This window comes from Armigeres subalbatus, chromosome 3 (genome assembly GCF_024139115.2).
Source record: "Armigeres subalbatus isolate Guangzhou_Male chromosome 3, GZ_Asu_2, whole genome shotgun sequence".
NCBI lineage: Eukaryota > Metazoa > Arthropoda > Insecta > Diptera > Culicidae > Armigeres > Armigeres subalbatus.
Genome location: NC_085141.1, coordinates 106,923,775 through 106,951,647, shown reverse-complemented (window position 1 = coordinate 106,951,647; position 27,873 = coordinate 106,923,775). Strand labels below are relative to the sequence as shown.

Genomic DNA, 27,873 nt, shown 5'->3' with positions numbered 1-27,873 from the left:
ACTGTGCGTGAAGCATTTACCTTCAGTCGCGAATTTATTGCACTTCTCATGAGTGAATTCGCAAAATTTATTGTTTAGTTTTTGATAAAAACTCATGTTATTTACAACTAATATTTGCGTGCTAAAGGGAAAATAAAACAATATTTAATGGATGTGGAGGCGTATAATTTGTAAGTATATTTCCCTTTGGATTTCACAATAATTCATAATTTGTTTATTTTATGTTTCAGGATTCCGTATTGCGGAACGACCATGAGGATTCGATATGTCATAGTTTCTTGATTGAGGCGTGGGGAAAGCTGATTCTCGGTGAAAGTCCGGCCTCGACTGTGCGCCCATTGGTCAACCTGATCCTGATCCCAATCATCGGTCTTTGTGGGCAAGAAGTAGGTATGTATGTAAACCCAATTTTTCTGAAACAAAATCCAAATCCTAAACAAACAGCGCCTTTGACAATCGTTGTCCAATTATTGATAAAAGACCATATGTAAATTGTACCTCAATTTGACCTGATAATTCATTATACTGTCCATTCCACATACATTCTTGTGCCCAAACATCTTTGAAAGTTACTTGTGGTTGCTATAGTCATTCTTTGATGGTAATTTCCGGAAATTTACTGAAATAAATTTTCCTATGTTTCAGCCTACCTCGCTTGTTTAACTGCCCTGGCAAGATGAAGGTAATTTGCCAAAAATCTGGAAGCTCTTAGTAATCTGAAGCCACGAGAGACGATTTGTAAGTGCATGGCTTCGAGATGGCTGCAACCGCTGTCGATGGTATCATGCGTTCATGATGATTCAGGAATGCTTGATTTCTGGTGAGAATCAAAAGCTGCTCTACGCCAAGGAACAATTAACTATTGGTAAGAACTAAAACTGTATCTTTTCAACTTGTTGATACCTACGGAAACGCAACATAATAGTGCTGTTCAATGAGCAGCTCGAAGTTATTCCCATTCCTCTCATGTCCATTTGTTGACAGTAAAGAACGAACAGAACGAGAACATCGTCGAGATGCTCATTGAACAGCATATATCAGTATGCTTCTATGAACACGCATGAAATCTATTCGGGTATTTTGAGGAATATATTCCCCGACAGATCATTTTTTTTCAAAGTTTCTCAGCATGGTCTTGCTTTGTAGCCGCGCGTCTTACCGCACGGCTAAGGAGGGCCCCTCGCTGTGTCTTGATACTTCCTTATTGCTGAATCAATTCAATCCGGGCTTTGCAGAATTCATTCTTAATAGATAATGATAGGTAGTAAACAATATATAGAAAGAGAAAGATTTTTTTGAATGCTTTATTCAAAGTGATTTTTCAGTCATAGATTTTCCTCATATAACAGTTAGATAATCTAGTTAATATAACTAGAAAGTATTTCTCAAGAGACAAGTGAAATCATTTAACTTTTATGCACTAAATCAGCAATGTCATATAATTAAATAGATTGATTTTTAAAGAATGAATTTAGAAAACTTGACCTAATAAAAATAAACTGATTCTCGTAATCTTCTTCCTTATAGGGTAAAGAGCCCAATAGTTGACCCTCCAGCCATTTTTGCATGATTTTAGCACAATATAAGCATTTTACTATGAAATTCCATCGGGAGAACCTACCGTACAGTCCTATGATTTGATTACATGCTCACATGAAAAGTAAAATTAGATGATTTTTTGTCGATTAGGGAAGCAATTTCCTATTATGGACCCCAGTGGGTCTACTATAGGGCGAATTCAGTCTGACTTTTAAATGTTAATTTCAACGAATAACTTCGTAAATTTAAGTGTTTTATGAATGTATCGTGAAGAGGAGATGCAGAACTTGTTATTATATATATCAAGCAGAATTGATATGTTGAAAATTTTCACTCCTCATGACAGGAAGAGCAAAATTCCGCTACTTTTTTTGGCACTTATGCCTATCCGATTTGTTTGCAACAAATTGTATTTGGCGAGAAATTTTGTAATGCATATAAACAAATATAAAAAGTAAGGCCTATCCACATATTAGTGTTATTTTAGACTTTTCTCATATATTTCTTAACCCTTTTGAACAAACGAGAATGGCACCATAACCGCTGGATGTGGATTAATCAGGGTTTTTAATTGAACTTCAAATAATATAGTTACAATTGAAGAATAGCTTATGGATTCAGTTCGACTGCTTTATTATAGTCTTCAAATACGTTTTCATTAGAGTGGAATGACTGTGAAAGCAATTTAAAGATATGTACCTATCAAGATATATTGCATTTCCTCTTTGCTCTACTACAATCACATCAACATAATTTTATTTACATAATACCTTCATCTCCGCGGATTCTTCCTGTAATTTTCCCAGCAGTTCTCTTGGAAATCTTCCGGGAGATCCTTGTAGTGGCTCAAACCTAGCTAGATTTGTCAAAGCTTGGCAGGAAGTTGTGGAACAGGGACGGAACCTGATTTCAACGAAGTTGTATGATGAATCGCCCGATGGGAGTATGCTGAAGCTGAACTCGATGAGTCAAACATTTAAAATAAAAACCCTTATAAAGAAAAAAAAATAAACTCGATGGGAGTTTCGTCACTGGACCCCTCAAACCGAGTGACGGTTTTTCTAACGTCATCTACGGAGGCATCCGAATAGTTTAAATATTCTTTTTATACATACTTTTAATCAAGGGCTACGAAATGGTGAGTTGTCATCCGGGAAGGAGCGCCTAACATAGCTCTGGTCCTCACAAGTTACAATACTCACGCTTCCACGGGTCTTCCGATGACAATTGACCGCCAGCTAAGGGTTGCGTACTTAGCTGGTAGTGTAGCCTGGGCACTGTTGTCCTTCTGACATCAGCTAGAGAGTCCTGTGGGGTCTGCCTAGGATGTGGTGGGGTTCTACAGTGAGCTCTGTTTAACTTCTATAAAAAGCTGCATGTGTCCACAGGCAGGCTCTATCAAAGCAACCGTGTACCGCTCAAAGTGCAGTAGCCTAGTTCTGGTGTTGGATGGGACTTTAAACAAATCTGACCCGACTGATCAATCGTCTGTTCACCAAGGAAGTGCGGCTCCAACAGCGTTTGTTCTGGCATCCAGCGGCTGAGTGTGAAATGTTGTTCCCCAGAAGCTATACATAACTTGGCAGCCCATTCCCGGTGGATAGAAAACCTTGGGCCAACAACCTACTGTTCCCGAAACATCAATTTGTTCGAGAATCCGGTCATGAAATAATACGGACTGATTTTACGACGACTCTTAGCGCGAAACAACGGACACGAATAGGAACATGGAACGTTTTAACCCTTGTCACAAGGCGGGCAGCGTAGTTCGCCTCCGCGCGGTGCTCGCTGGAAACGATAGCGTATCAATGGCAGTTGAAGGGCTAGGCGGCTAAATGGACTACACCGAAAGGAGCGCTGGTTAGCGCATTGAGACTTAGACTGCCAGTTAAGTCTCAATTACGGTTCTGGCAGGCGCGTTAAAGGTTGTGTGTTTTGTATATTGTTATATTGTGTATTGCGAGGGCTGACAGCCGTGTCATTCTACTCCCTTAGTAGAGCCGGGTGAAACCGACTCGAAACGGCGGGTGGGCTAATGGCAAGGCTGCCTTCCGTCCCATAAAACCGTGGCGGACCTTGTGGCACGCTGTCCAATTCTGCTGTCTGGTTGGTGACCAGACAGAAGTAGGCTCAGATGAACTCCCTGACTAACGCCGATCTGGTTCTGAACACGAAAGTGTCAACCCACGCATGGCCTCCCTGCTTGCTCGCAAGCATAGACAACCATGAGATCATAGAGGCGACTACTTCAGTAGGATTCGATGGCAGCTGCAAGGGGGACCCATAAGCTATGTCAAGTACTCCAGTTTCCAGATTTTTTTTTAATCTTTATTAAGGTGTTTTTTTAATCTACAGACTAAGTTCAACACCGCGCTCCAGTTTCCAGAGGTAGGGGCGCCGTGGGCGCAGAGGGAGACCCCTTCGCAAGTAGGGGTCTAGCGAGGTCTGATGAGAATGGTGTTGAGGCAGTAGCTAGTTTGCACTACCCCAGCGGGAGGGGTTGACAGCCAGAGCGATGCTCAGGCAGTCAACACACCAGGCGAGCCTCTAACCGGTATCCGGTTAGTCGCCAAGCAGCTCGATGAGATCATCGAGTTCACGAGCGGTCGAAACAATACAAGGATCTGAAACAGAAACTTCTGGTACTTCGACAGTCGGTTCAAGCGGTAAAACGCGAACATGGCACGCTCACCAGGAGGGAGGTTGGAAGCGAGAAGGGGGAGACACGTACTCCGGCAGAACCCTTCTCCTTCCTTGGAGGGAAGGTCTCGACGCAAGAGGTGATTGGTACCACCCCGAGTGTCGGCGAGTCAGAGGGTCGGTCCGGTAACGTTAAGCGGCGCCTTACTGTTACGGACAGCGGTACGGTCGAGTCCGATAGGGCGCCCGATCGTCGAGAGAGGGCACCCAATCAGGCGAAACCACGAGGGAAGGGCAACGGGGCGGCCCAGGCTACTAAACCCAAGGGTGAATGTAGCCAACCTGCGACGACTGCTCAGCGGACCGAAAATCCCTGGCAGCTCGTTAGCAGAGCTAAGAGGAGGGAAGAGGGTCCTCACCCCGCAAGGAAACTTAGGGACAGAGGCGAAGCCTTGTTGGTCAAGACCGACAAAGAGAGGTACGCCGACGTTCTTAAGACCATGCGAGGTGCCGAAAAGCTTTCGACACTGGGTGAGGACGTGCGAAGCGTCAGACGCACCAAGGCAGGCGAACTGATCTTGGTGCTGAAGCGTGGAGCAAAGGCGAGCGGTACCGTCTATAAGAGGTTGGCCCAGGAGGTCCTGGGTGAGGGAGTGGAAGTGAAGTCCCTGGGCAATAGAGCAATTCACCCGGATGGTCGATAGGCTATCGTCCGACCTCGTAGGTTGGAAGCCGGTTGTCATAGCAGGGGACTTCAATGCTTGGGCGGTGGAGTGGGAAGCCGCTGCACCAATCAGAGAGGTCAAGCTTTGTTAGAGGCTCTAGCAAAGTTGGAGGTCGTGTTAGCCAATGACGGCTCAACCAGCACGTTCCGTAGGAATGGGGTGGAGTCGTTCATTGACGTTACGTTCTGTAGCCCCGGCCTAGCCGGGGGACTGAACTGGAGGATCGACGAGGGCTACACCCACAGCGACCACCTAGCCATCCGCTACGTGATCAGCTGTGGTGTGCAGCAATCGAGGTTGAGGAATCCCCGTCAGGTCCGTGGGTGGAAGGCCCAAAGCTTCGACAGCGAAGTTTTCATCGCGGCGCTGGGACTGGAGGGTAACACCGACAGTCTTACAGGGGACGCACTGACAGCTGTCCTGTCACGTGCATGCGATGCCAGCATGCAGAGGAGGGCACCACCGAGGAACGGTAGACCTCCAGCATACTGGTGGAGTGCAGCAATCGCAGACCTTCGGTCAACCTGCCTTAGGGCTAGGCGAAGGATGCAGAGAGCTCGCTCTGAGCAGTTGAGGGATGAACGGCGCTTGACGTTCAAAGCTGCGAAGTTGGCCCTTAACAAGGCCAGCAGTAGCAGTAAGAGGAAGTGTTTTGACAACCTATGCCTGAACGCCAATGCTAATCCTTGGGGCGATGCCTACAGGATAGTAATGGCGAAGACCAGAGGGGGCTGGCGCCTCCCGAACGGTCGCCGGAAAGGTTGAATCGCATTATCGAGGCTCTCTTCCCGTCCCATGCCACAAGCCCTTGGCCACCCCCAGCACCGCAGAACGCGAGTGCTGAAGTTGCAGCGGTGACGAACGAAGAGTTGCTTGCGGTGGCCCGAACCCTTGACACGAACAAAGCTCCGGGGCCCGACGGAGTTCCAAACCTCGCTCTGAAGGCAGCGATCATGGCTAACCCGGACATGTTCATGACAGCCATGCAGAGATGCCTGGACGAGCGCAGTTTCCCCGATAGGTGGAAGAGACTGAAGCTGGTGCTGTTGCCTAAGCCCGGGAAACCACCAGGTGACCCATCGGCGTACAGACCAATCTGCCTACTGGACACCACAGGGAAGTTGCTTGAGAGGATTATCCTCAACAGGCTTACCACCCCGTACACCGAAGGTACGAACGGCCTGTCAAGCAATCAGTTTGGGTTTCGTAACGGTAGCTCCACGGTGGATGCTATCAACTCGGTTGTGAAAACTGCGCAAGTAGCGATACAACGCAAGCGGAGAGGAACTCGATTCTGTGCGATAGTGACGCTCGACGTCAAGAACGCATTCAACAGCGCAAGCTGGGATGCCATCGCGCTCTCGTTACTCCGGTTGGGCATTCCGGTGGGCCTGTTCAACATTCTGGAAAGCTATTTCCAGAATCGCGTACTCTTATACGAGACCGATGAAGGGGAGGGTAGTGCTTCTATCACCGCAGGAGTCTCTCAGGGATCTATCCTGGGCCCGGTGCTATGGAACACTATGTACGATAGCGTACGCTGGAGGTTTACGGAGAGTCGATCGAGGAGGTGGAACTGACGGCGGCCCACGCGATCGCTATAGTAGAGGAATGGATGAGCTCAAGGCAGCTGGGGTTAGCTCATCACAAAACAGAGTTGGTTGTTGTTAACAACCGTAAGTCGGTACAGGAGGCAGAGGTTCGCGTGGGCGACTGTGAGATCATTTCCAAGCGGGAGGTGAAGCTCCTCGGGGTGCTGTCGACGATAGACTGAACTTCGGCAGTCACAGTCAGGATGATGTCCAATAGGTCGGGGGTGCGCTTCAGTAGACGCAGGTTATTAGCTGGGGTTGCAGTATCTATCCTTAGATACGGCGGTCCAGCTTGGGCCTCGGCGCTTAGCGTCGAACGTAACCTGCAGAAGCTGGAGAGTGTACACAGGCTAGCGTGTCTCAGAGTGATAAGTGCCTACCGCACGGTATCACGGGATGCAGCTTGTGTGATTGCGTGTATGTTACCCATTGGACTAGTCATACGGGAAGACGAGGAGAGTTTCGACATGCGCGGAACCAGAGGAGCCCGTAAAGCCATTAGAGTCACCTCGACTATCAAGTGGCAACGGGACTGGGATAACTCTTCTAAGGGTAGGTGGACCCATCGGCTGATACCTAGCGTATCAAGATGGGTTAATAGGAGGCATGGGGAAGTCCACTTCCATCTGACACAGTTCCTGTCAGGCCATGGCTGCTTTAGGTGGTACCTACATAGGTTTGGGCATACGGACTCTCCCGTCTGCCCGGACTGCCCAGGGGTCGACGAAACTGCCGAGCACGTACTATTCGTATGTCCTCGTTTCGTCGATGTTAGGAGCGGAATGCTTGAGGTGTGCGGGAGAGACACTACTCCGGATAATCTTATCCAGAGGATGTGTCAAGAGGTTGAAAAGTGGAACGCGGTCTCGGCCGCTACCACTCAGATTGCCAGCATCTTGCAGCGCAATTGGCGCGCCGAGCAGCAGTCGGATAGCGCCGACTAGTGGGTAGCTAGTCTCGAGGGTGAGGTACCAGCGGGTAGTTAGTTAAGTAGTAGAGGAACTAGTGGGTAGCTAGTTATGAGGTAGAGGAACTAGTGGGTAGTTCGCCGACAGCCCACCGGTGTCTGGATGCAGATTCCCACCCTACTGGAAAAAACCCTTGGCACAACTTGCCAATGAGGCACGCCGCATGAAGCTTGAGATCCTGGGACTGAGTGAAGTCCGTTGGCCATACTTTGGGAAACACAGGGCGCCCTCGGGAAAAGTTCTGCTATACTCTGGTTTACGAGGTGAACACGCTCTCCGGCATCGCCCTACTAAGCGCTCAGGCTCACTCTGCGCTTATGAAATGGAAACCTATAAATGAAAGGATAATCGTTGCCAGATTTAGAACAAGGGTCAGAAACAGTGACGGGAAATGTCATTTCGATGTCATGAGACTAATTTGCTAATAACTTTTTCCACAGGTCATTTACAATTACGTTTTACATGTAAACATGTAGCCCTCAAAGGACCCCAATTTTTTTTCTTATGAGTAATTTCTCTAAATATGATATTCGCGACGTGAGAACCGAATTAGTGTCAAATGACATTAATGTCATGACATTCCGTGACATTTTTTTAATCTCGCTCTCATGACTCAAACTTTGTATTTAGAACAATTATCTGTTCGACAAAGTACTAGGACTCTTTAAATACTTCATGTCTATCAAAAAATTTGAACTGTAAATTACTTTTGGAAAAAGTTATTAGAAAATTAGTAATAGCATTGCCATGACATTTTTTTGACATTTCCCATCACTGGTCAGAAACCTTACTATAATCCAATGCTATGCGCCAATCTATGCTGCCGATCTGCAAGACAAAGAGACCTTCTACAGTCAACTCAATGCCGTCGTAGATAGAATTCCGAAGGGTGATATCAAGATCTGTTTCGGCGACTTCAATGCGAAAATCGGACCGACAACTCGAACCATGAGCGCATTATGGGACCCCATAGTTTTGGAGAAATGAGCGAAGACGCAGAGCTGTTCGCAGAATTTTGTGGTAATAACGACATGGTGATCAGAGAGTCGCTCTTCCCTTGTCGACCCGTTCAAAAGGTCACGTAGGTCTCCCTTGACGGCTTTACAGAAAATCAAATCGACCACATCTGCATCAGCCAAAAATGGAAACGGAGCTTTCTTGATGCACGAAATAAACGTAGTGCCGATATCGCGTCTGATCATCATCGGCGAAATACGCCTGCGCATTGCGCGGATTCTTCGGCAGTAGGGGAAGATCCATAAAGTACGTCACGCGAAAATTGGCGATTTCCAACCCCCTCTCCCCCCTTCGTCACACTTTTTGTATTAAAACTCCAAAATTTTTGTATGAGTCGTCACGCTGTTCAGAACCCCCCTCCCCCCTAGGAGCGTGACGTACTTTGTGGATGGCCCCTAGGAGAGAGTTGGACGACGGTTCAACACACGCCGACTGGAAGATACCACGGTGAAACGGTCCTTCGTTGAAGAACTGGAGACGCGTGCTGCAGATATTCCGGAAGGTGGCAGCGTGGAAGACCAATAAACCGCCATCAAGAATGCCTTCATCGCCACCAGCGAGAACAATTTGGGCGAACTGCGCACCCAGAGAAATCAATGGATCACCGATGAGACCTAGAGGAAGATAGAGGAGCGAAGAGAAGCCAAAGCCGCGATAGAGCGATCAAAAACCAGAGGAGTCAAAGTCTTAGCCCGTCAATGATACTCGGCTCTTGAGAAGGAAGTAAAACGCTCATATCGACGGGACAAGCGAGCGTCACCAGACTCTCTGGTCGACGAAGGAGAGAGAGCCGCAGCAACCGGGGACATTCGCCTTCTCTACGATATCTCACGAGACTTAAGCGGGGCGAAGATGAATGCATTGATTCCTGTGAAAGACGCGAATGATCAGTTATTGACCGACCGGACCAGCTGAAATGCTGGTTCGAGCACTTCGAACAACTTTTTCAAGTGCCAGCCAGGCCACTACCACCTCGGCATGATCTGCCTAGGATCCGACGTATAACACGCGTCAATACCGAAGCTCAATTACTGCTAGAGATTCAAACAGCCATCCAAACCATGAAATCGAATAAAGCTCCAGGGGTCGATCGCATATCAGCCGAAATGCTCAAAGCTGACCCCATGACATCCGCTCAACTACTGCATCGTTTTTTTTAGTAATATCTGGGACACCGCAACTTTCCCGGCCGAGACGCTCCATATCATTCTGGAGCAGGTCAACGAATTCCAGGAGACCCTTTACTTGGTGTTCATTGACTACGAAAAAGCTTTCGACGCATGAACGCACCAAAATACGAATTTTTAACTCTAGCGTGAAATCTGTGCTGTTATACGCTAGCGAAACATGGTGTGTATCAGTGGAGAAAACTCAACGGCTGCAGGTGTTCATCAACAGATGCATGTGGTATATAATACGGGCCTGGTGGCCTCACAACTGGACCTCAAACAACGAGCTCCATCGTCGTTGCCACCAGAGGCCGATAGCAACAGAAATTTGGGATCGGAAGTGGGGCTGGGTCGGCCACACTCTACGTAGGAGCGGAAACGAAATCTGTAAACAAGCATTAGACTGGATCCCAGCGGGACATCGCCAGGTAGAACCAGAGGCTCATGGCGGCGAAGCCTCAATAAAGAAATAGAAGAAGTCGACCGAAATCTAACCTGGCAACAGGTTAAAGCGATAGCTGGACAACGCTCAGGATGGAGATCTTTCAAGTTGGCCATTTGCACCACCGGAGGTGTACAGGTTCCATAAGGAAGTAAAAGTGTTTATACTCATTTGTACACTACAATCCCAGACAAATAGGCGTAACAGTAATTTCACTCAGTGTTACGTCTGTTTGTCTGTCTGCTCTACAATCCTTGTGAAATTGTTCCAGGAATTTCCGCTCGAAATTCTCAAGGATGTTGGCTCTAATGCTCCAGGAATTCGTACTGGAATTTCTGCAAAAGATCTCTTAAAACTCTCCATGGAGAGTTCCCACAAGAATTGCTTCAGGGATTCTTATTGGAGTTGCTTGGAATAACTCCAAGTGCTCTTTCCGAAAATCCTCATGTAATTGCTCCAGGGATCCATCCTGTAATTCTTCCAGGAGTTTCTCTTGTAATTATTCCAGCAGATCCTGTGGAATTCATTTTGGAATTGCTGCTGAAGCCTCTGCGGTTCTCTTGGAATTGCAACAGGAGTTATTTCTAGAGTTATGTCAAGAGGAACTCCTGGAGAAATTGATTCTACGGGAATTGATCAAAGAGTTTCTACAGATATTCACGCAGAAGAATCTTGCAAGATTAAAACAACTATTTCGATTGTTGCACCAAACTACGTGCATATTGTTGTTTCAATCTTCAACATTGTTGTTTCAACGATGATGCTTTGCTTCCTTCAATTGAACCTTATTGTTGTTTCAATCCTGCATCGCATAATTGAAACAATAATAATATCGTAGTTCTTACAACCATTTCGTAATATCTAAAAACTGTATAAACTGATCAATATAAATCATCCTGTCTACAAGAAGTAAGCATGGAGTAGAGGTAAGGTGGATGACTCTCACTCCCCTTGTTGCTAGTTCGATTCTGCTTCTGTCACATTTTTCTATTTTGTTGATGTCACCGCAGTGTCGATAAAGTAGTTTCGTGGCATTTTCGAAAGTAAAAACAACCATAAATATTGTTGCTTTCTGATGTAATATTTGACAGTGACAGCTGAAAAGCATGGTTGACACAAATATATCCGATAGTTGAATCAACTATCGCGTATGGTTGATTCATCCCTATTTGTGTTTGTATCAACCAAAAATACTGTTATTCATAAATCAATGCAAAAATATTGTTGATTTGAAGCAGAATCAGGTTGATTCTACCACATTTTTTTCTCCGTGTTGCTCCAGGATTCCTCACTTGAGTTGCTTCAGGAGTTCCTCCTATAATTGGTCCAGCGGTTCTCTTGGGATTTCCCTTAGAATTGGACAAAGTTCTTTGTCGGATTACTCCAGGAGTTATCCCAGTACTCCTCCTGGAATTGCACTAGGAGTTTTTCATAGAATTGTTCCTGCAAGTGTTCCAAAATTTCCTCCTGTAATTAGTCCTAGCAAACTCCAGGGGTTCCTCCTGTAATTATTCCAGAAGTTTCTTCTGTAATTGTTCCAGCAGTTCTCTTGGGATCACCCTCCTCTTACTGGAATTCTTACTGTGATTGCTTCAGCAGCTCTTTTGGAATTCCTCCAGGATTTCCTACTGGTATTTCATCATCAGTTCTCTTGGAATTATTCTAGGAGTACCTCCTGGAGTTATTCCAAGAGAAAGTCTTGAAGCAATCCCAAGTAACCAAAAGTTCCTTTAAGAGTACGTTTTGTGCTTAATCAGCTTCACTGAGATGCTTAAGCGAAAAACGTACTCTTAAAGGAACTTTTGGTTACTTGGGATTGCTCATCCTGGAATTGCTTTAGTAGTTCCTACTGAAATGGCTCCAGGAATTCCCTCTGAATTTGATTCAAGAGTTTCCACTGGAATTGCTCCAGGAGTTTTTCCTGTTATTGTTCCAGCAGTTCTTATAGTAATGAAGATGTTGCTCCAGGTATTAACACTGAAATTGTTCTCAAAATTTCGCTTATATTCCTCTTGTTTCTTCAGGTCATGGATTAGCTCCATGAGGAACTTTTGGTAGAAACCTAGGAGGAGCTCTTGACGCAAATCAAAGATAAGATCCTTGAGCAAGTCCGGGAGTAACTTCTGCACACTTAAATTTTTCCACCGATCTCGGCTGTGCAAATCTCGGTTTAAGTTCGTTTGCTGGAATATCGGCTGAATGAACGTATGTTTACGGTGGCTCCTTTGAGTGCCGCAGTAAACAAACTAATTTTTCAGTTGAGATATCAGCAGAAAGTCACTAACCGAGCACTCGGCTGTGCGGATCTCGGCAAAAGAATCAAAATATGCCGAACCTAAACGAGTATGTGGAGCAATTCTAGGTGAAACTTAGCCTCCTTTCGTCGACATCAGATGCTTAGTCCGCATCAGAATAACCAACGAGCTTCGATTCGCCGGTCCCAGAATAGTTTAATGACATTTTCGTTGTGCCTTTCAGGTATCGAAGAAGATGCTTCACTGCTTCCTAGTATTTCGGTCCAGAACAGATGTTGAAGCGACTCAGCATGTTCACAACGAAGAGTATATCTGACCGCGTGCATTGTGCCAGACACATCAGGCATCCGACAGCTTTCTGTTACTGCTCGATCTCTTCTGCGGTATTCGGAGGCATTTCCTTCGAAAGCTTCTCGCCGGTGTTTATCGGTGTCGCAACAGCTTTCGCATACTACATGTTGAATCGACGCAAGATGGACTCGAAATATGCCGTCTGGTCTAACGACACTAAATCATTCGTACGGGTAATACGGATACTCAAACAGCTCGCTGAAGATCCCAAATCCTCCATATGGAATACTGTACTGCGTCGTTGGAGAAGATTAGCACGTCGTCAACGTACACCACAACGAACAGTATCTTCCCGTCATCGGTCCAATAGTACAGGCATGGATCGTACTCGAATGGGATCTGATCCAGCTTTTTCAATGCTGCGTCTAGCTTGATATTCCACACCCGACTAGATTGCTTGAGACCGTAAAGTGCCTTGTTCAAGCGGCACACCAACTGATGTTCTGAATGCTTCCTCTTCCGGATCTCCTTGCAGGAACGCGGTGATGGGGTCCATTTGCTCCACCTGGAGAATGTAATTGGTTGCCATCGCAAACAAGTACCGCAGTGAACTATAAACAGTAGCTGGAGTAGTAGAGTAGCTTCAGATAACCATCGAAACCACGGGCCATGATTGTCAGTGCGCAACACATTCAACTTCTTGCCAGATTGCCTCTCCGCCATTACATGGAATTGTTTGAACACGTTCAAACGCCTCGGACTTGGTTTTGAGGAAATACACCCACATGCGTTGGGACTTGTCGTCTACGAATTTAATATAAATTCGACTACCTAAGGAACTCAACTCCATTGATACACATATGTCGGAGTGAACGACGTCAAGAATTTACGCAGCACGAGGCCTTGCTTGCTGAACGTGTACCGACACTGCTTACCCTTGGGACAGACTTTGCAGCTGGCATGGTTACCGCCGCCGTTGTTAATATTCACGCCAATTACAGTAATTTATGGAAAAAATTCAAGAAGGAAGTTGAAGCAATTTTAGGAGGAACTCCTAGAGCGATTTTATTCCAGAAGATACCTCTAAAATAATTCCAAGGGGAACTCCTAAAGCAATGCCAGAAGGAAATCTTCGTAGTGTTTCCAAGTGGACAACAATTCCAATAGAAACTCACGGTGCAGCTCCAGAAGACACTTCTGGAGCAGTTACATTAGAAGCTTCTGGATGAATTCCATGATAAAATCTTGGTGTAATTCTTGCAAGAACTCCTTGAGAAATTCCAGATGGAAATTCTGCAAGAATTCCCGACGGAACACCAAGGATTCGTAGAGGAACTCCTGGATGGATTTCACGTGTAACATCTGGAGCAATTTAACGAGATCTCCTGGGGTAATCACCGCAGAAACTATTGGTGCAGCTTTAGAAGAAACTTCTGAAGCAGTTCCATGAAGAACTCCTGGATGAAATCCATGAGGAACTCTTACAGAAACCTAGGAGGAACTCTAGGCGTAATTCCAAGATAAAATCCAGGAGCAATACCAGCGGTAATTCATGGAGCAATTCCAGGAGCAGCTGCTGGATGAATTGCCGGCCGATCTGGAGGAATTACAAACGGAACTGGGTGAAATTGCAAGAGTAACTCTTGGAGCGATTCCCGGGAGAAACCCCTGGAGCAATTGCACGAGGAAATGCTGGAGCAATTTCAGGAGGAAATCTAAAACAGTTCCCCACAATGAGGGAATCCAGGAGCAAATCATAATAAGGTATCTTGGTGGAACTCTTGAAAAAATTTCGGGAGCTAGATCTGGAGAGATTCCAGAAGAAAGCTCTTAAGCAATTCCAAGCGGAACTCATGAAGCAATTCCTAAAGGAGAGATTTCTGGAATAATTCCTAATGGGGTTTCGACGTGGAACTGTTGACAAAAATCCAAGATCATCATCTGGAACAATTTCAGTAGGATCTCTGGGATAAGTTCCAGAAGAAACTTTTGATGCAGCTCCAAAAAAAACTTTGAAGCAGTTTCATGAGGAGCTTCTGGATCAATTCCACGAAAAACTCTCACAGAAACCTAGGAGGAACTCTATCAAGCGATATCAAGATGAATTTCTGTAGCGATTCCAGAGTTAACCCGTGGAGTAGTTCCAGAAGCAATAAATTTTAAGCCGGTTTCCTGGAGGAATTACAGACGGAACTGGAGAGATTCCAGAATGAAACCCTGGGTGTAATTGTGAGAATAACTCCTGGGGCAATTCCAGGAGGAGCCCTTGGAGCCCTTCGAAAAACGTACTTTTAAGGAGACTCTTGGTCACCTGGGAAGAAACTCCTGGACAATTTCAGAAATTCCGTTTTAAGCAATTCAAAGACGAATTAATGAAGTAATTTCAGAAGGGAATCGTGGTTTCCATGTGGAACTTTTGACAGAAATCCGGGAGGACTTTCTTATGCAATTCCAAGATAAATTCCTGGAGCAATTCCGGGGGAACATATGAAGCAATTCAAAAAGGAGAAACACCAGAAGGATCAATTCCAGGAGAAACTTTTAGAGCAATTCCAGAACAAACTCGTGGAGCGTTTTTAGGAGAAACTCCTGCCGGAATTCCAGAAGGTGGGAATTCAGGAGCAACTTCTGTAGAAATACTTTTGATCGAATGGAAGCTAGTAGCCTTTATTGATAATCAAATAAATATCGTCGCTCCTCACCTGTTATAACAAACCTTTTTTTTCGTTTTCCAGAGTCTGAAGTCTTCCAAGACCACCGATTTTTGCGCCGCTCGGTTATGTTCTTCCAGTTCTTCCTTCAAGGGTAACTCGTCTGGGACTGGCCTGCGAATTTCAAGTGAGAAGCTGCTCACCGCCATGCCATTTAATAAAAAATGAACAATGAAATATGTGCAAATAAAATAAAAATTAAAAATGTGGCAAAAACACAATATTTAACCATCAAAATAATCGCATCCCTTCGAAAATATCTGTATTCAGCACATTTCACCATATATATTGGACTGTATTACATCACATTCTTTTACATCGCTTTTATTGCGTCGTCTTATTTATCACATCGATAAAAATTACATCGCTCTTGATTATTACACAGCAAGCTCTTGAGTACATCGAGCAGTGTAATATTAAACAACCGATGGATTCAGCGGGTTGCAGCGATTTCGATGTAATATTCAACAATTTTTTTTGCTGTGTAGGTTTAAGTTAAACATTTCATGTTAATTATAGAGAGCATCTGTTTTTTAAACAATTCATGTTGAATAAGTGGAGAATAAATAATTATCATCATTATTTTTCATCTTATAAAATGCTTTCCACAAAACCATCACAATCCGAGTTATTCTTCAGCGCTCAGAAGATTTCCATCTAACATGCATTCGACCCAGCTGCGACAGAAAGAGCATGACTGTCAACTACAGAAACAGAAATGAAAACAGAGAATTTTCTCTCTGGCAAAGAGAGCGTGACGCTTGTCAGTTTTGTTTTGTTGAATTTCTCCCTGCATTCCAGTTAGAACGAAAGCTCTCTCGTAATAATTGTTCGTAATAAATTCTTTTTAGTGGGTATCTTTTGACAGCGCAAAATGTATGGAATATTACGTAAATAATGACATCATAAAGCGTATTTACCCTCAAACGCCAATTATTATGTCATTAATGGCGTAATCTGAATAGGCTATTAGGTCATTTTGAAAAAATAAACGAGAATTTTCAGTGTATACATGATATCTTAAAATAGGTACTTTTTAACTCATTAATGGGTTTCTATGTTTCTTTGTGAAGTTTTTTCTTCCGTGTAAGCTGTGTATTCTATGCTGTCAGTGTGCCGGTTTCGAATAAATTGTGTCTTGGGAGAACATAACCTAGAAAATCGATAGCTTATTTGTTACGAAATAATGATGTCTCATAACTCTTTGAATATTTACTATTTTTTGAGAAGTGCCATCATTATGAAACTCAATAGTGAACAAGAAGAAAACATTCCCCATCGAATGCAACTTGTTGTAGCAAAATCAATTCAGGTTTAGTACTAGAAAAATTGGCTAATGTTTCAATGTGCACACACATACGCACACACACACACACGGACACACACACGGACAGACAGACATTTGCTCAGTTTGTCTAGCTGAATCGAATGGTATATAATACTATGGGTCTACAAGCGCTCTATAAAAAGTACGTTTTGGGAGTGAAATGAAAGCCTTTCTGGTACAACTTTGTTGTACGAGAAAGGCAAAAACATTGTATAGATGATTTGTTATGTTATAAATATGATAAATTTCATATTTCAACTGTATCTTAACTAATTTTGTTTTGTGAAATCGGTTGATTTCCTCCTGGTCGTTTTAACGGTTAAAAGATCAAAATCTATAGCAGAAAAATCTTATTGCGGCATCAAATCGACTTTTCTTGCTGACGATAAAATCAAATTGAAAACTAATTTTGATGTTGGTTTTCGTCAACAAAATTAGTAATCAGTTTGATATCACACAATTCAGAAATCTACAGCAAAATGAAATCAAAAGATTTATTCAATCACGAAAATTAGAATTTGAAAACAAATCATGATTTCAATTTGATGTCGACATCAAAATATGTTTTCAATTTGCTCTATTTACGTTATCAGTAAGGGCAGCGGAGGAGATGACTGAGAGATGATCACCTTAAGGGAAGTTAAGGATGCCATCCAACAGCTAAAGACCAATAAAGCAGCTGATAAGGATGGCATCGGAGCTGAGCTCATCAAGATGGGCCCGGAAAAGCTGGCCACTTGCCTGCACAAACTGATAGCCAGAATCTAGGAAACTGAACAGTGGAAGTAATGGCCCATCTACAAGAAAGGTGACAAGCTGGAGTGTGAGATCTTCTAAGCGATCACCATCTTTATGCCGCCTATCGCCTTATCCCGATCATGGTAACGAACTATGGAACTATGCAAAAACATAGGGAGCATGCATGATTTCTATCCGTTAGATGCCCACGAAACATGTGTAGCATTCCGTTGCTTGAATTTGTTTTCCAAGGATAGGTTAGTGCTCTTGAACAGTGTGCTGTGTTCAGAATGTTTCGAACACGAACACGCGTTCTCGTGTTCAGAATGCATCTCTGTCCAGAAGGTAACTAAAGTCGGAAGGGTACGATGGGTAGGGCATGTTGTAAGAATGCGGGAAAGCAACTCTGCATGGGGCGCATTAGAGGATAGAGATATGCGGGATATCGAACCGTGTATTGTGGAGTCAAATTGTTGATTCAGTGTTATCTGTTTAGATGTAAGCTAAATAAATAAATAATAATGATATCAGACTTTGCTCGACACGAGAAACTCAAATTGCAATAACCTCCCTATGACACTAAGCACGAGAAATTATTTTATATGGGTCGAAATAAATTTTGGTGCGATTTAGCAGAACCCCGATCATATCATAGTTATGAAATTGAATCGGTTTATAAATTATACGTACCCTTTCTGGAGTGCTCACGGCAGCGACTTTTCCATACAATTTGGACAATGGAGGCAGTTGATCACCGGACAGTCCGCTCGCCTCCAACAAAAACCGATTATATTCGCTGCTGATCGCCCCTGTAACATCCCCGTCCGGATTGAATCGAATCATCGACCGCACGGCTATTCTTTTTATCGACGAAGTGTTCGACAGCCATCCAATAATACCGAAGTCCGCCCTGATCGGAACCACCTCATAGGTTCGCACTGACAGCTGATGTTCTTTGCACTGGCGATCCAGCGCCAACTGATTCGAGATGGTTCCCAACAGCTGCTGAATACGTTGGTCCTGGCGTAAATCTTCACCATATTTCACCAGGAAATCGTATGCCTTCCCGTCACTTCCGTTGATTCGGATCCGGATCGGATTCCGAAGCGTTATGTACAGCTCCAGCTCGGTGCAAACTTTAACGATTTTAACGTGGTTGCAAACATTGGGCTTGTAATCCACATTGTACTGGCCAGGCAGCTCCAACATCTCTTCCCGCTGGCTGAAATGGTACCCTGCCAACCATGGAGAATAGTTGTTCAACTCTAGAGTAGTCTGTTTCGGAATCAGTCGGGTAATCTTCTCTTTAAGGGCATTCAAACATCTGTGTATTTCTTCGGTTTGGTTCAAATCAAGTTCTAGTAGCTTTAGCCACTCGCCTTTCAGTGGAATCAGTTTCTGGTGTTCTCTACCCAAATTAGGGGAATCTTCCGGGAAGGCTTCATTTGCCAGATCATTAACGAGCTTCTGGTATTCTTCGTTCGACTCATAATGTGCCATACGTAAATCGATTATTGCTTTGTTAACTTTCATTGAAGGAATTACAACTTGAGAGAGTTCAGTTACAAAGTGATCCAGATTTGGGATGTCGAGCAGTTGCATAAATCTGCTGGCAAATGGACTAATGGAGCCTGTCCGGGCGTGATATCTTTGGAAGTTCATTTTGGCAGGATAGTATAATGCCATCGGATAGTTAGTAGCAATACGAGTCAATATGCTTTCCAGGAAGGATTCCTGTGAGAAATCGACGAAGGATAGAATTTGTGGAATCCAACGTAAGAACATCCACTCGGGAACGGTGCTGCTGGCGTCTATAAAGGAGGCATGTAGGGTGCCGTCCTGTAGGTAGGGCAGCTGTAACAAGCAGGGGAACAACTGTCGGGCTGGCTTTGAACCGTACTGCATTGAACACAGAAGGGCGTTTACCAGTTGGCGTTCAAGGTCAAGCGTCTGTAAGTAAGCACGAAAAATAACATAATCTACTCGTCGTTGGATTTAATGTGTGTTCCGGAAATGGAAAAACCTGGGGCCTCATTACGCATCTCCTTTCGACAGCTTACATGATTAGCTCGTTTCGAGTCGAGATGCACAATGCCACCCCTGTTTTAATTGTGTAACTCGTTTTTACAAAAAAAAAAAATAAACAGGTGTTCTTAAAAACTGTTGGTTATTAGGACGGTACCCCGTTTGGCATAATGCCAATTGGTATAACGCCGTTTGACATAATAGACATTTGGTATAATTTTTATGCGGTGTTAAATTGAAGGCCATTTGGCATAAGGGCTGTTTGGCATAATGTGTATGCGATGTCAAATTGAAGGCCGTTTGGCATAAAGGCCATTTGGCATAATTTACATATGATTCCAAATTAATTGCCGTTCGGCATATTTCATATGCAATACCATATTTAAAGTCGTTAATCTAATCTTGAAAACACTTAAGCCTTCTTGCGTCAATGATTAAATGAAAAGCTAAAAGTCAAAGAACTGCATATACAATAAAGAAGGGTGAATTACAGGAAAATTAATAAAAGCTTTGCTATCATGGCATTTAACAAATAATCGGTTCGAAAATCTATTGAAATAAACAAAGAACTGCTCATGTTTCAAAGAAGGGTAAATTATAGGCAGTAAAAACGATAAAGTAATGAAGTGAATTGGGAGAAATACGTTTTCAGCAGGATATATTCACAATTTTGTCTTTGTACCGCTTTATGGTGTACGCGTTGGTCTGGTATAAGGCAAAATGTGTTATTTTGCTTTCTTTAACTGCTCGTATTTGCCCGGTCTAAGGCAAAACGAGATGTTTTGGCTTCTTTGTACACCAAGAAATGGATTACAACGGAATTTGTACCGCAAATTGTCGTACAATTTTAAAATCTTTAAAGTCTACTTAGCATCAGCGGAGGCGAATTATGGGCGCTCTACCGTAATATGGCAACACAAATATGATGTGAATTATGCCAAATTATCATTAATTGATCAACTGATATGAATTATGCCAAACGGCCTTCAATTTGACACCGCATACAAATTATGCAAAATGGTCATTATGCCAAACGAGGTACCGCCGCTTATTAGTTGGTACATCGTTTCAAATACTGTTAGGATTTTTTTTTCAATTCTCAACAAAAATATTATTCTGCTTGGACTTCATGGGAGTTATCATACTTACTTCTCCTAAAACTTCCCTTTCAAGTTGTTCATAGCAAAACTGCGCCATTTTGAAATGACAATCGGCCAGCAGCGCCATATCCTTCGATCCAACGGTACTATCCTCAAAAAATTCTTCACTCAGCACTTCAATGGATTTCTGCAAACTTTGCCGAGAATGCGCAACAAATTCAACTGCCATCGATCCTGCAAATATTAAAATTTCCTTATAAATGTTTATGAAATGTTCAACAAAAGTAGAGATATTACCTTGATCCAACTGCGGATTATTGTGAACGATTTCCCTTAATGTTTCCGTCATTTGGAACAGCTCGTGTAATCCGGTCACCTTCACCACTCTGTAGCGCTCCAAATCGGTCTCCTGCACGACTGCTTTCAATCGCTGCCAGATGCGGTCCAATCGTTGGAAACTTGCTGCCGAGACTCCTCCCGTTTCCACTTCGCCAATCCGCCGTAACTTGAGCTGAGCAATTCTCCACCGGTAACCGCGTTCGCTTTGCTCGTCCGCTACCATCTCCAGACGCTTCATTATTTTCTTCGCGAAACGATAATTATTTTGCGCAAATGAAGCATCCAACAGTCTCAGCTCTGTTTCGAAAACTGCGTCCGTTAATTTTTTCACAAAATCGGTCTGGTGCAAACGATCGTCAGCAGTTGTCTCCAATAGAGTTTCCAACTTGTTCAACACGAACTTACGATAAACCAGCAAAGTGTCCCAAATCATTGGGGAATCTGAAGCCGTCGGAAAGGAACTTTTCCAATTGGAAACAAGTTTTTGCAGCTGATTTTCCTCCATCCGGTCGTTTAATATACTGCTAAATGAATAAATCTCTGACACTTTTCGAATGGTCAGCAATTTTTGCACCCGTATTTTATCCGAAAGCACATCCAAATAACTCCATTCCTCCAAAAATTGTCGCATTACTTGATTCGAATACATCTTTGCTCTGGAATATTCACCGCTGGCAATCTGCAGCATTGATATTTCCTCCCCGAAGTTCGATTTGATGTAATCCATCCGATCGGGAACACGCATCCAGGCTTCCAACAGTTCTATAAAAGCACGACCGCGTTCATCACCTGCTAGGTTCAAACGCGCGTTGGAATGGACATATTTGGGCAGAATGTTTTCCAAGTTCCATTCGTCGGTCCAAAACTCCTCCGAATTTCCGTCGACTTGGCGTTCCAGAATCGGTACCAAGTCTTCCCACATTCCCATCTGAGCGAAGCAGTTGAAATACGACTGGTAGCAGAAATTCTGCTCGGCAACTCGCGTCTGATTGTCACGTATCATTTGATGGTAAAGTTCTCGTGCTTTGTAGAAGTTTCCACTGCTCTCCAGTTCGATCGCTTCTCGCAGCCTTGGATCACTATCCATTTTGTCTGAGAATATGTCGCCAAGAATGTCATACTCGTTCAGCGAATGATTCAGTTCAGCCAGCTTGATCCAGTGAAGAGCCTCAAGAGTAACGGACGACGATCGCGAGCTGATCGATTGGTCCGGGAAGTCATACTCATGCAACTTGCTTTCCAAATACAGTACTCCCATGGTCATCATGTTGGCTCCTACAGCAACAGTCGCTACGCTTTCAGCGGGTAAGTCGAATAACTTCGGACGCATCATGGCGACTTCAATCAGTGCACCGAAAAAGTTCGGATCACAACTCTTGGTTTCAGTAAAAATATTCTGAATGGACGCATTGATAGCGCTGATCGCTTCGTGCGGGTCTTGCTCGGTCTGCTCCCATTCGTCCAGTATTCCGGAAAATATAGCAACGAATACCTGTCGTGCCAATTGAGGATCTCGTCTGCAAAGAGCTTGTAATGGCATCAACAGTGCTAAACTGTTAATGAGTAAATCAGGAAAATCGCCAATTCGGTACCGACGGTATAGAACTACCTCGCCTTGCTTCATCTTATGACTTTCCGCTTTCCGTACGGTTTCATAGCTATATCGCTCGATGGCTCTCAGCGCTTGATTCCGTGCTGATCTATCTTTGTCTTTAAGGATTCTTTTCCGAAGACTGTCATAGGATTTTACGGTAGCCGGCGCACTTTGTGGTGCAGTAGTTCGCCTCGATCTTCGATCCAAAACCGGTGGATTTATTTCGAACATTAGGGAGTGTTGTGTGGGAAGCGTAAAACTGGTGGCCGGTTGGGTTATAAGACTTGGATCTAAAGTGGGTTCGAATAGAACTCCCTCCGCATTGAACTGGGTGGCTTTGATCAGTCGCTCCATCTGGGAACCATCACCAGCCGTGAAAAGACGCTGTTGGGACTCGACAAATAATGGCGCCGATGCGAATGAATTTCGCTGCCTCCAACGGGTGTCGATGGCGTATTCTTTGAGCTTGACGTCGACTTCATACTCGTGTTGGAAAATTCTGCGTTTGGACTCCGGGTTTTTAACGGCTGAATCGAGTAAAATCTGTGTGGCATAACCGAGATAGTCTGCCTCTTTAGATGGATCGTATAGGTCCGAAAGGACGCACCGGAAACGGCTGTCGATTTCCGTTGGAAAACGGGTTTCATTTGTCCAGAAATCAAAAATGCGGTTTTGAATTGTCTGTTCAGAATCACTAAGCCCCGCCAGTAATGCTCGTTTAAGTTTTTGTCGACTGCCGGTTGATAGCGCTTCCAAGGAGTTCTCTTGGAGAAATATGAGGATCTCGTACACAATGTCGCGCACTTCTGGACGGTCAATGCTTGCCAATGAGGCTACGTTTTCAAGCAGATTCTCCAGATTTTCATTCGACATTAGGGACAATGATTTGTTAATCAAATGCAAAGCCAGCAGTTGATATTGTCGATCCTTCAACATTCCTTTTAAATCCAAAGACAACAATTCCCGGTGTACTTGCTCTTTAAAGATTTCAATACGGGAGAGTAACATTTCAAGTAGAATCTTCTTAGGAGCTCCATTGGTACTGGGAATAGCATTTGTAACAACAGCAAGGAATGAGTCCACAATTGAAGGGAATGATTTATGAATTCCGTAGATAATGTCGAAAAACTTCTTTTCTTGTCGTTTTCGCATTGCTATTAGTTTTGCCAAGAATTCGTTCTGATATCTTTCATCTTCCTGCTCTTCTCCTCCAGGATATAAATTACTTAAGCACATTCCCAAGAGTTCGGAAGCCGGTCGATAGACTGCTGCCTTTTCCGAATCCAGGCATCTAAATATTGCCCGAATAAAATCAAATTTGGAGGTTTCCGTCCACGGCACTAATCCATTTGCCATTACGATAGCGTTCAACTGCAAGCCTCCAATGTTTTGCACCGATTCCGGATCCTGGGTCGGTCCTATCATGTCATAGAGCAGCTGGACCGGCACGCTGACAACTGTCTTCCATTGTTCGATCATTCTCTTGACCAGTTCCAAATTCAGCCGAAATACTTCACGCCTTTCATGGAAACAGTTTCGCATTACGAACTTCACCAGTCCTGTTGCCAGACTGATTTCGTCTAGGCTAGCCGGTTGATATCCTTGATCACTCCACTCCAAAATTAATGCGATCAAATCCGTCACAAGGGTGTTCAATTGGGAAGCGATGCACTCGTCGACGATCATCTGCATCAATGGGGGAATTAGCGTCGTAGCGTACGGTTTCAGCCATGTTCGGCAGTTATCGATGACCTTTGCCAAAAACAGACGTACATTCTTGTGCTGCTGCTGATCTCGCAGCGATGCCGCAAGGAATTTGATCCAAGGCGGTGGCGCAGCATTGATCCCTTCAACAAGCGGTGTAATTTTGTTTTCATGCATATGCTGGATTACGGCACAAATCGTTGCCATCACTTCTTGATCGTTGATTTTCGAACGCTCCAATGAAACGGTAGCTTGTTTTTGCTTCAAAGCATCGAATTCTTCAGCCGCTCGGACGGCCATTTCCTGCGTAGTTCGCACGACAGAGTAATTCAAATCCAACTTGGTAACATCCTGACTCAGCGATGATTCGAATACGCTGGTCATTTGAATGTATTTGAAGCGATTACCGCTGGACTGTGTCGAGGCGGAACTCAATCGTTGAATCGAAACTATTTTGTCTCTGATTTTAGGATACTCCTCCAGTTCTTGGCTAAAGCTATCGTACATGTGAGCATCGGTGCAGTTGACAAGTTTCCTCCAGATAAATTCATTCTTGTCGGAGTTTTCCCTGAACAGCAATACGTTGTAGAGTTGAAGATCATCCTTCGTATTGCTGATAATAGCAGCCAGGGCCCGATACGCTGCGCATTGGTATTTCCTGAATAACTCCGCTGTTGGTGAATCCGGAGTTAGGAACACTTCTGATCTAGCTGCATATGCTTTCTTTGTCAAATCGGTTATCAATCGGTTACCCGGAATATTGCCATCCTCGCCGTATAGAGCTTTAGCCACGATACAGTTATCCGTTAACAGATACTGTCGCGGGACAATTGCTGCATACAGTTCAATCAACTGGTAGCCTCCGAGGCGATTCACTAATGCATGTTCAGCTTCCCAACCGGATCCAAACTGACCGTAGTTGCTACGAATCATGTCGTTAATAGTTTTTATGTACAGTTTATAGAACGTGTAGATTGTCTCCAAATTGCATACTGGTAACGCAGTAATCAAGTATCGCTTTAGCATCGTTATGCGGATATTGGGTTCCAGTGTTTCTTCACGGAATTTGGCGAATATTTGTTTCAAGTTGTAACACTGTTGGTTATTATTTTGGCTGCTCATGTACTTTTCAAAGGCATTGCGGATTTTGTGCTCGGCTATGTGCTCTGGGTCAGCGGCTGTTGCATCGATAACAGCTTTCAACAGCACAGGAGATCTGGAAGCTACCATGGCATCCAGAAGAGCCGTGAGGCAATTTTCAAAGCTAACCCGTTCGGCGCTATTAGCCACGAATTCCAAGGAACGTAAAGGAAAGTGTTGATTCTGCATCTTCTGCAAAGCTTCCGCTACGGTAGATTTATCGAAGTCCGATTCTCCCACTAAGGCCGGTAACAAAAACATTGCTTTAGCTTTCAAATCCAGCGAATTCTGTGCATTTGAAATCAAAGTCAGCAGCCAATTCTCGAACCCAACTGCCTTGCGTCCGATATCATTGAGCGCAAATGGACTCACCATAGCCAAGTTGGACATGAACTCGATCAATCGTAGATCCGTCGAACCGAACTTATTTTCCGTTTCCGAAGCAATGTTACAGATAGTACTCCATTTACACAGCAAAAAATCACTAATAGGTTTCACTGAGGAGATCTCGGAACGTTTTTTCTGATATATAAACTCCAAGCAGTTACATACCCACTTCAATACTACTGGAAAGTTGTCGATATTCAGACGATCAAAAATGGAGATCAAGCTCTCCGGGAAATGCTGTATGACATACTCAAATATTACTTCCTCGAATGTGTTGACAAAGTGTTCGCCATGTAAAATAACCGACCTTGAAGACTGCTGGAACATCCGTAGTTTCTGGCTGTTGAGCATAAACTCCACCAGCAGTTCCATTGTTCCTGTCGATTTCAGGTGTAAGGCAATTAACAAGACACTAGAGAGAAATCTCTTCACCGATGGTGTCAATTCTAACAAAAACAGCTCATCTGAACGTTTCTTCTTCAGACCGTTGAATACGTTGTGTAGGATTTCATTCGACGCTGCCTCCAAAAACTCTATTGTTCGGGAACTGAAATAACGCTTGAAAATTATTGTATATCGCTGTGCCATCATCAACATTCCCTTTGCCCAGTTGCTGTCTTCCAATCCTATTGTTTCAGAGTTGATCAAGTCTTCAATACGATCCGACAAATCCTTCATGGAATCACTTAGTTTCTCCGACAATTTCCGATACGTAGTTTCCTTGAATCGTAGGTTTTCGAACATTTCTACTTTATCCAGGAGACCCATTACCCGCTTAGGGAGATTTTCTATTGTTTCGCGACACGATTTGAAGTCGAAGCCCATCTTTTGCGGCTCAAATACGAGATCCACTATAAACTGCGATACCTCCATTGAATCCCAAAATGTGTCCGGAATACTTCTGCAGCAACTGAGCGGCAACACAAGACACAACAGGTCCACTATTCGAACGGTGATTGTACATTTCAGCAGGTTGAATTTGATTATCTTATCGGTGCACACGCGGAATTCAATGCTAGCGTGGCTATCCTCTACGATATTGGGCCGAATTGTTGTCATGAGCTCAAACATCGATACCTTTGATACGCTTGCTAGAAAATATGCCACTGATGTAAAGAGGTTGGATGATTCCAATAATTCCTCAGCATTTCGCAACAAGGAGTTTTTAATCAGCCAGAAGTACATATCCAAGCTGGAAGCGAAATGTTCCAACCAAAGATAAACATTTACAATTATGGGAAGCTTCTTTTCCGAAATGAACTGCAAATTAACAGAATTTCGAATCCCATGCATCGTGGCCTCGTGATCGCAGACATCCAAAATCTGCTGGTCGCTAAGATATTTCCCCACAAAGTCTGCTCCGGACCGACAGCCATCGATCAAAGTCGCTAATTTCAAAAATACTTCCATACATTTGTGTCGATAACTGGACTCCCGGCAGCTGCATTGTCCGAACAACCATAGAATCAAATCCTTCAGTAAACTACCTCCGAACACTCTTGGAACGATCCTCACACTGCTCTCTCGGTTGAACAAATCTTTCCTCACCACCAGCACCCGCACCAAATGGTCAATAGCAGCCGATACCTGCTCCAAGTTGGTCGTCGAGCTATCAAAGTCTTCCGTCATCACAAAGTTCATACAGAACACATAGAACAGATCGAACCAACAGCGTTCAATTTGGGATTCGTCTTCACGCAGAATTCGGTAGATGTTGTTAAAAGCCAGAGCTGCACCCAGACGACGGTTTGGGTTCGAGTCCAAGCTGAATGTGCGCAGCTTCTCGAGCATGACCGAAAGGTTCGCACTGGACGAAGATGATAGAGCACTGCGCTGGTTGACTGGTGTCTGTCGAACGGTCCAAACCAGGAATTCCCGAATACATCGGGCGGCTAGATCCCGGACGCTGGTGTCCGTCGGATGCGATATGGATTCCATCAGACAGCTGGCCAGGATCTCCGTTCCCTTGAGGCCGATCTTTGATGGCTGTGTTAGGTAGTGGATGATCTGGAACAGCAGCGGTTCGAACATTTGGCAAACGGCGATGTCCGTGTCGGTGGCGAGCTGCAACAAGTGGTTACACAATTTTGTCCTGAAGCATTCGTAAAAGAAGAGAGATAGGCAAGGGTTTTACGAATATTACTGCTATGGTTTCAACGGAAAATTTCTT

The 27,873-nt window shown here is 44.2% G+C and overlaps 1 protein-coding gene and 1 long non-coding RNA gene across 2 annotated transcripts in view; one reads left to right on the top strand and one right to left on the bottom strand.

The window, feature by feature from the left end:
* Window positions 1-27,873, bottom strand: part of LOC134225245 (DNA-dependent protein kinase catalytic subunit-like) — a 145,291-nt gene that overhangs the window by 15,118 nt on the left and 102,300 nt on the right. The window contains exons 5-7 of the mRNA XM_062705157.1: window positions 20,837-27,795; window positions 20,589-20,773; window positions 18,105-19,364 (exon numbers count right to left, since the gene is read on the bottom strand). Of these exons, the coding sequence (XP_062561141.1) occupies window positions 18,105-19,364; window positions 20,589-20,773; window positions 20,837-27,795 (8,404 nt within the window). The remainder of the gene's footprint in view (window positions 1-18,104; window positions 19,365-20,588; window positions 20,774-20,836; window positions 27,796-27,873) is intronic.
* LOC134225155 (uncharacterized) lies at window positions 33-15,489 on the top strand. Its single transcript, XR_009983181.1, has 4 exons — window positions 33-170; window positions 231-390; window positions 646-865; window positions 15,374-15,489. It is a non-coding gene; the product is annotated as an uncharacterized LOC134225155 (long non-coding RNA).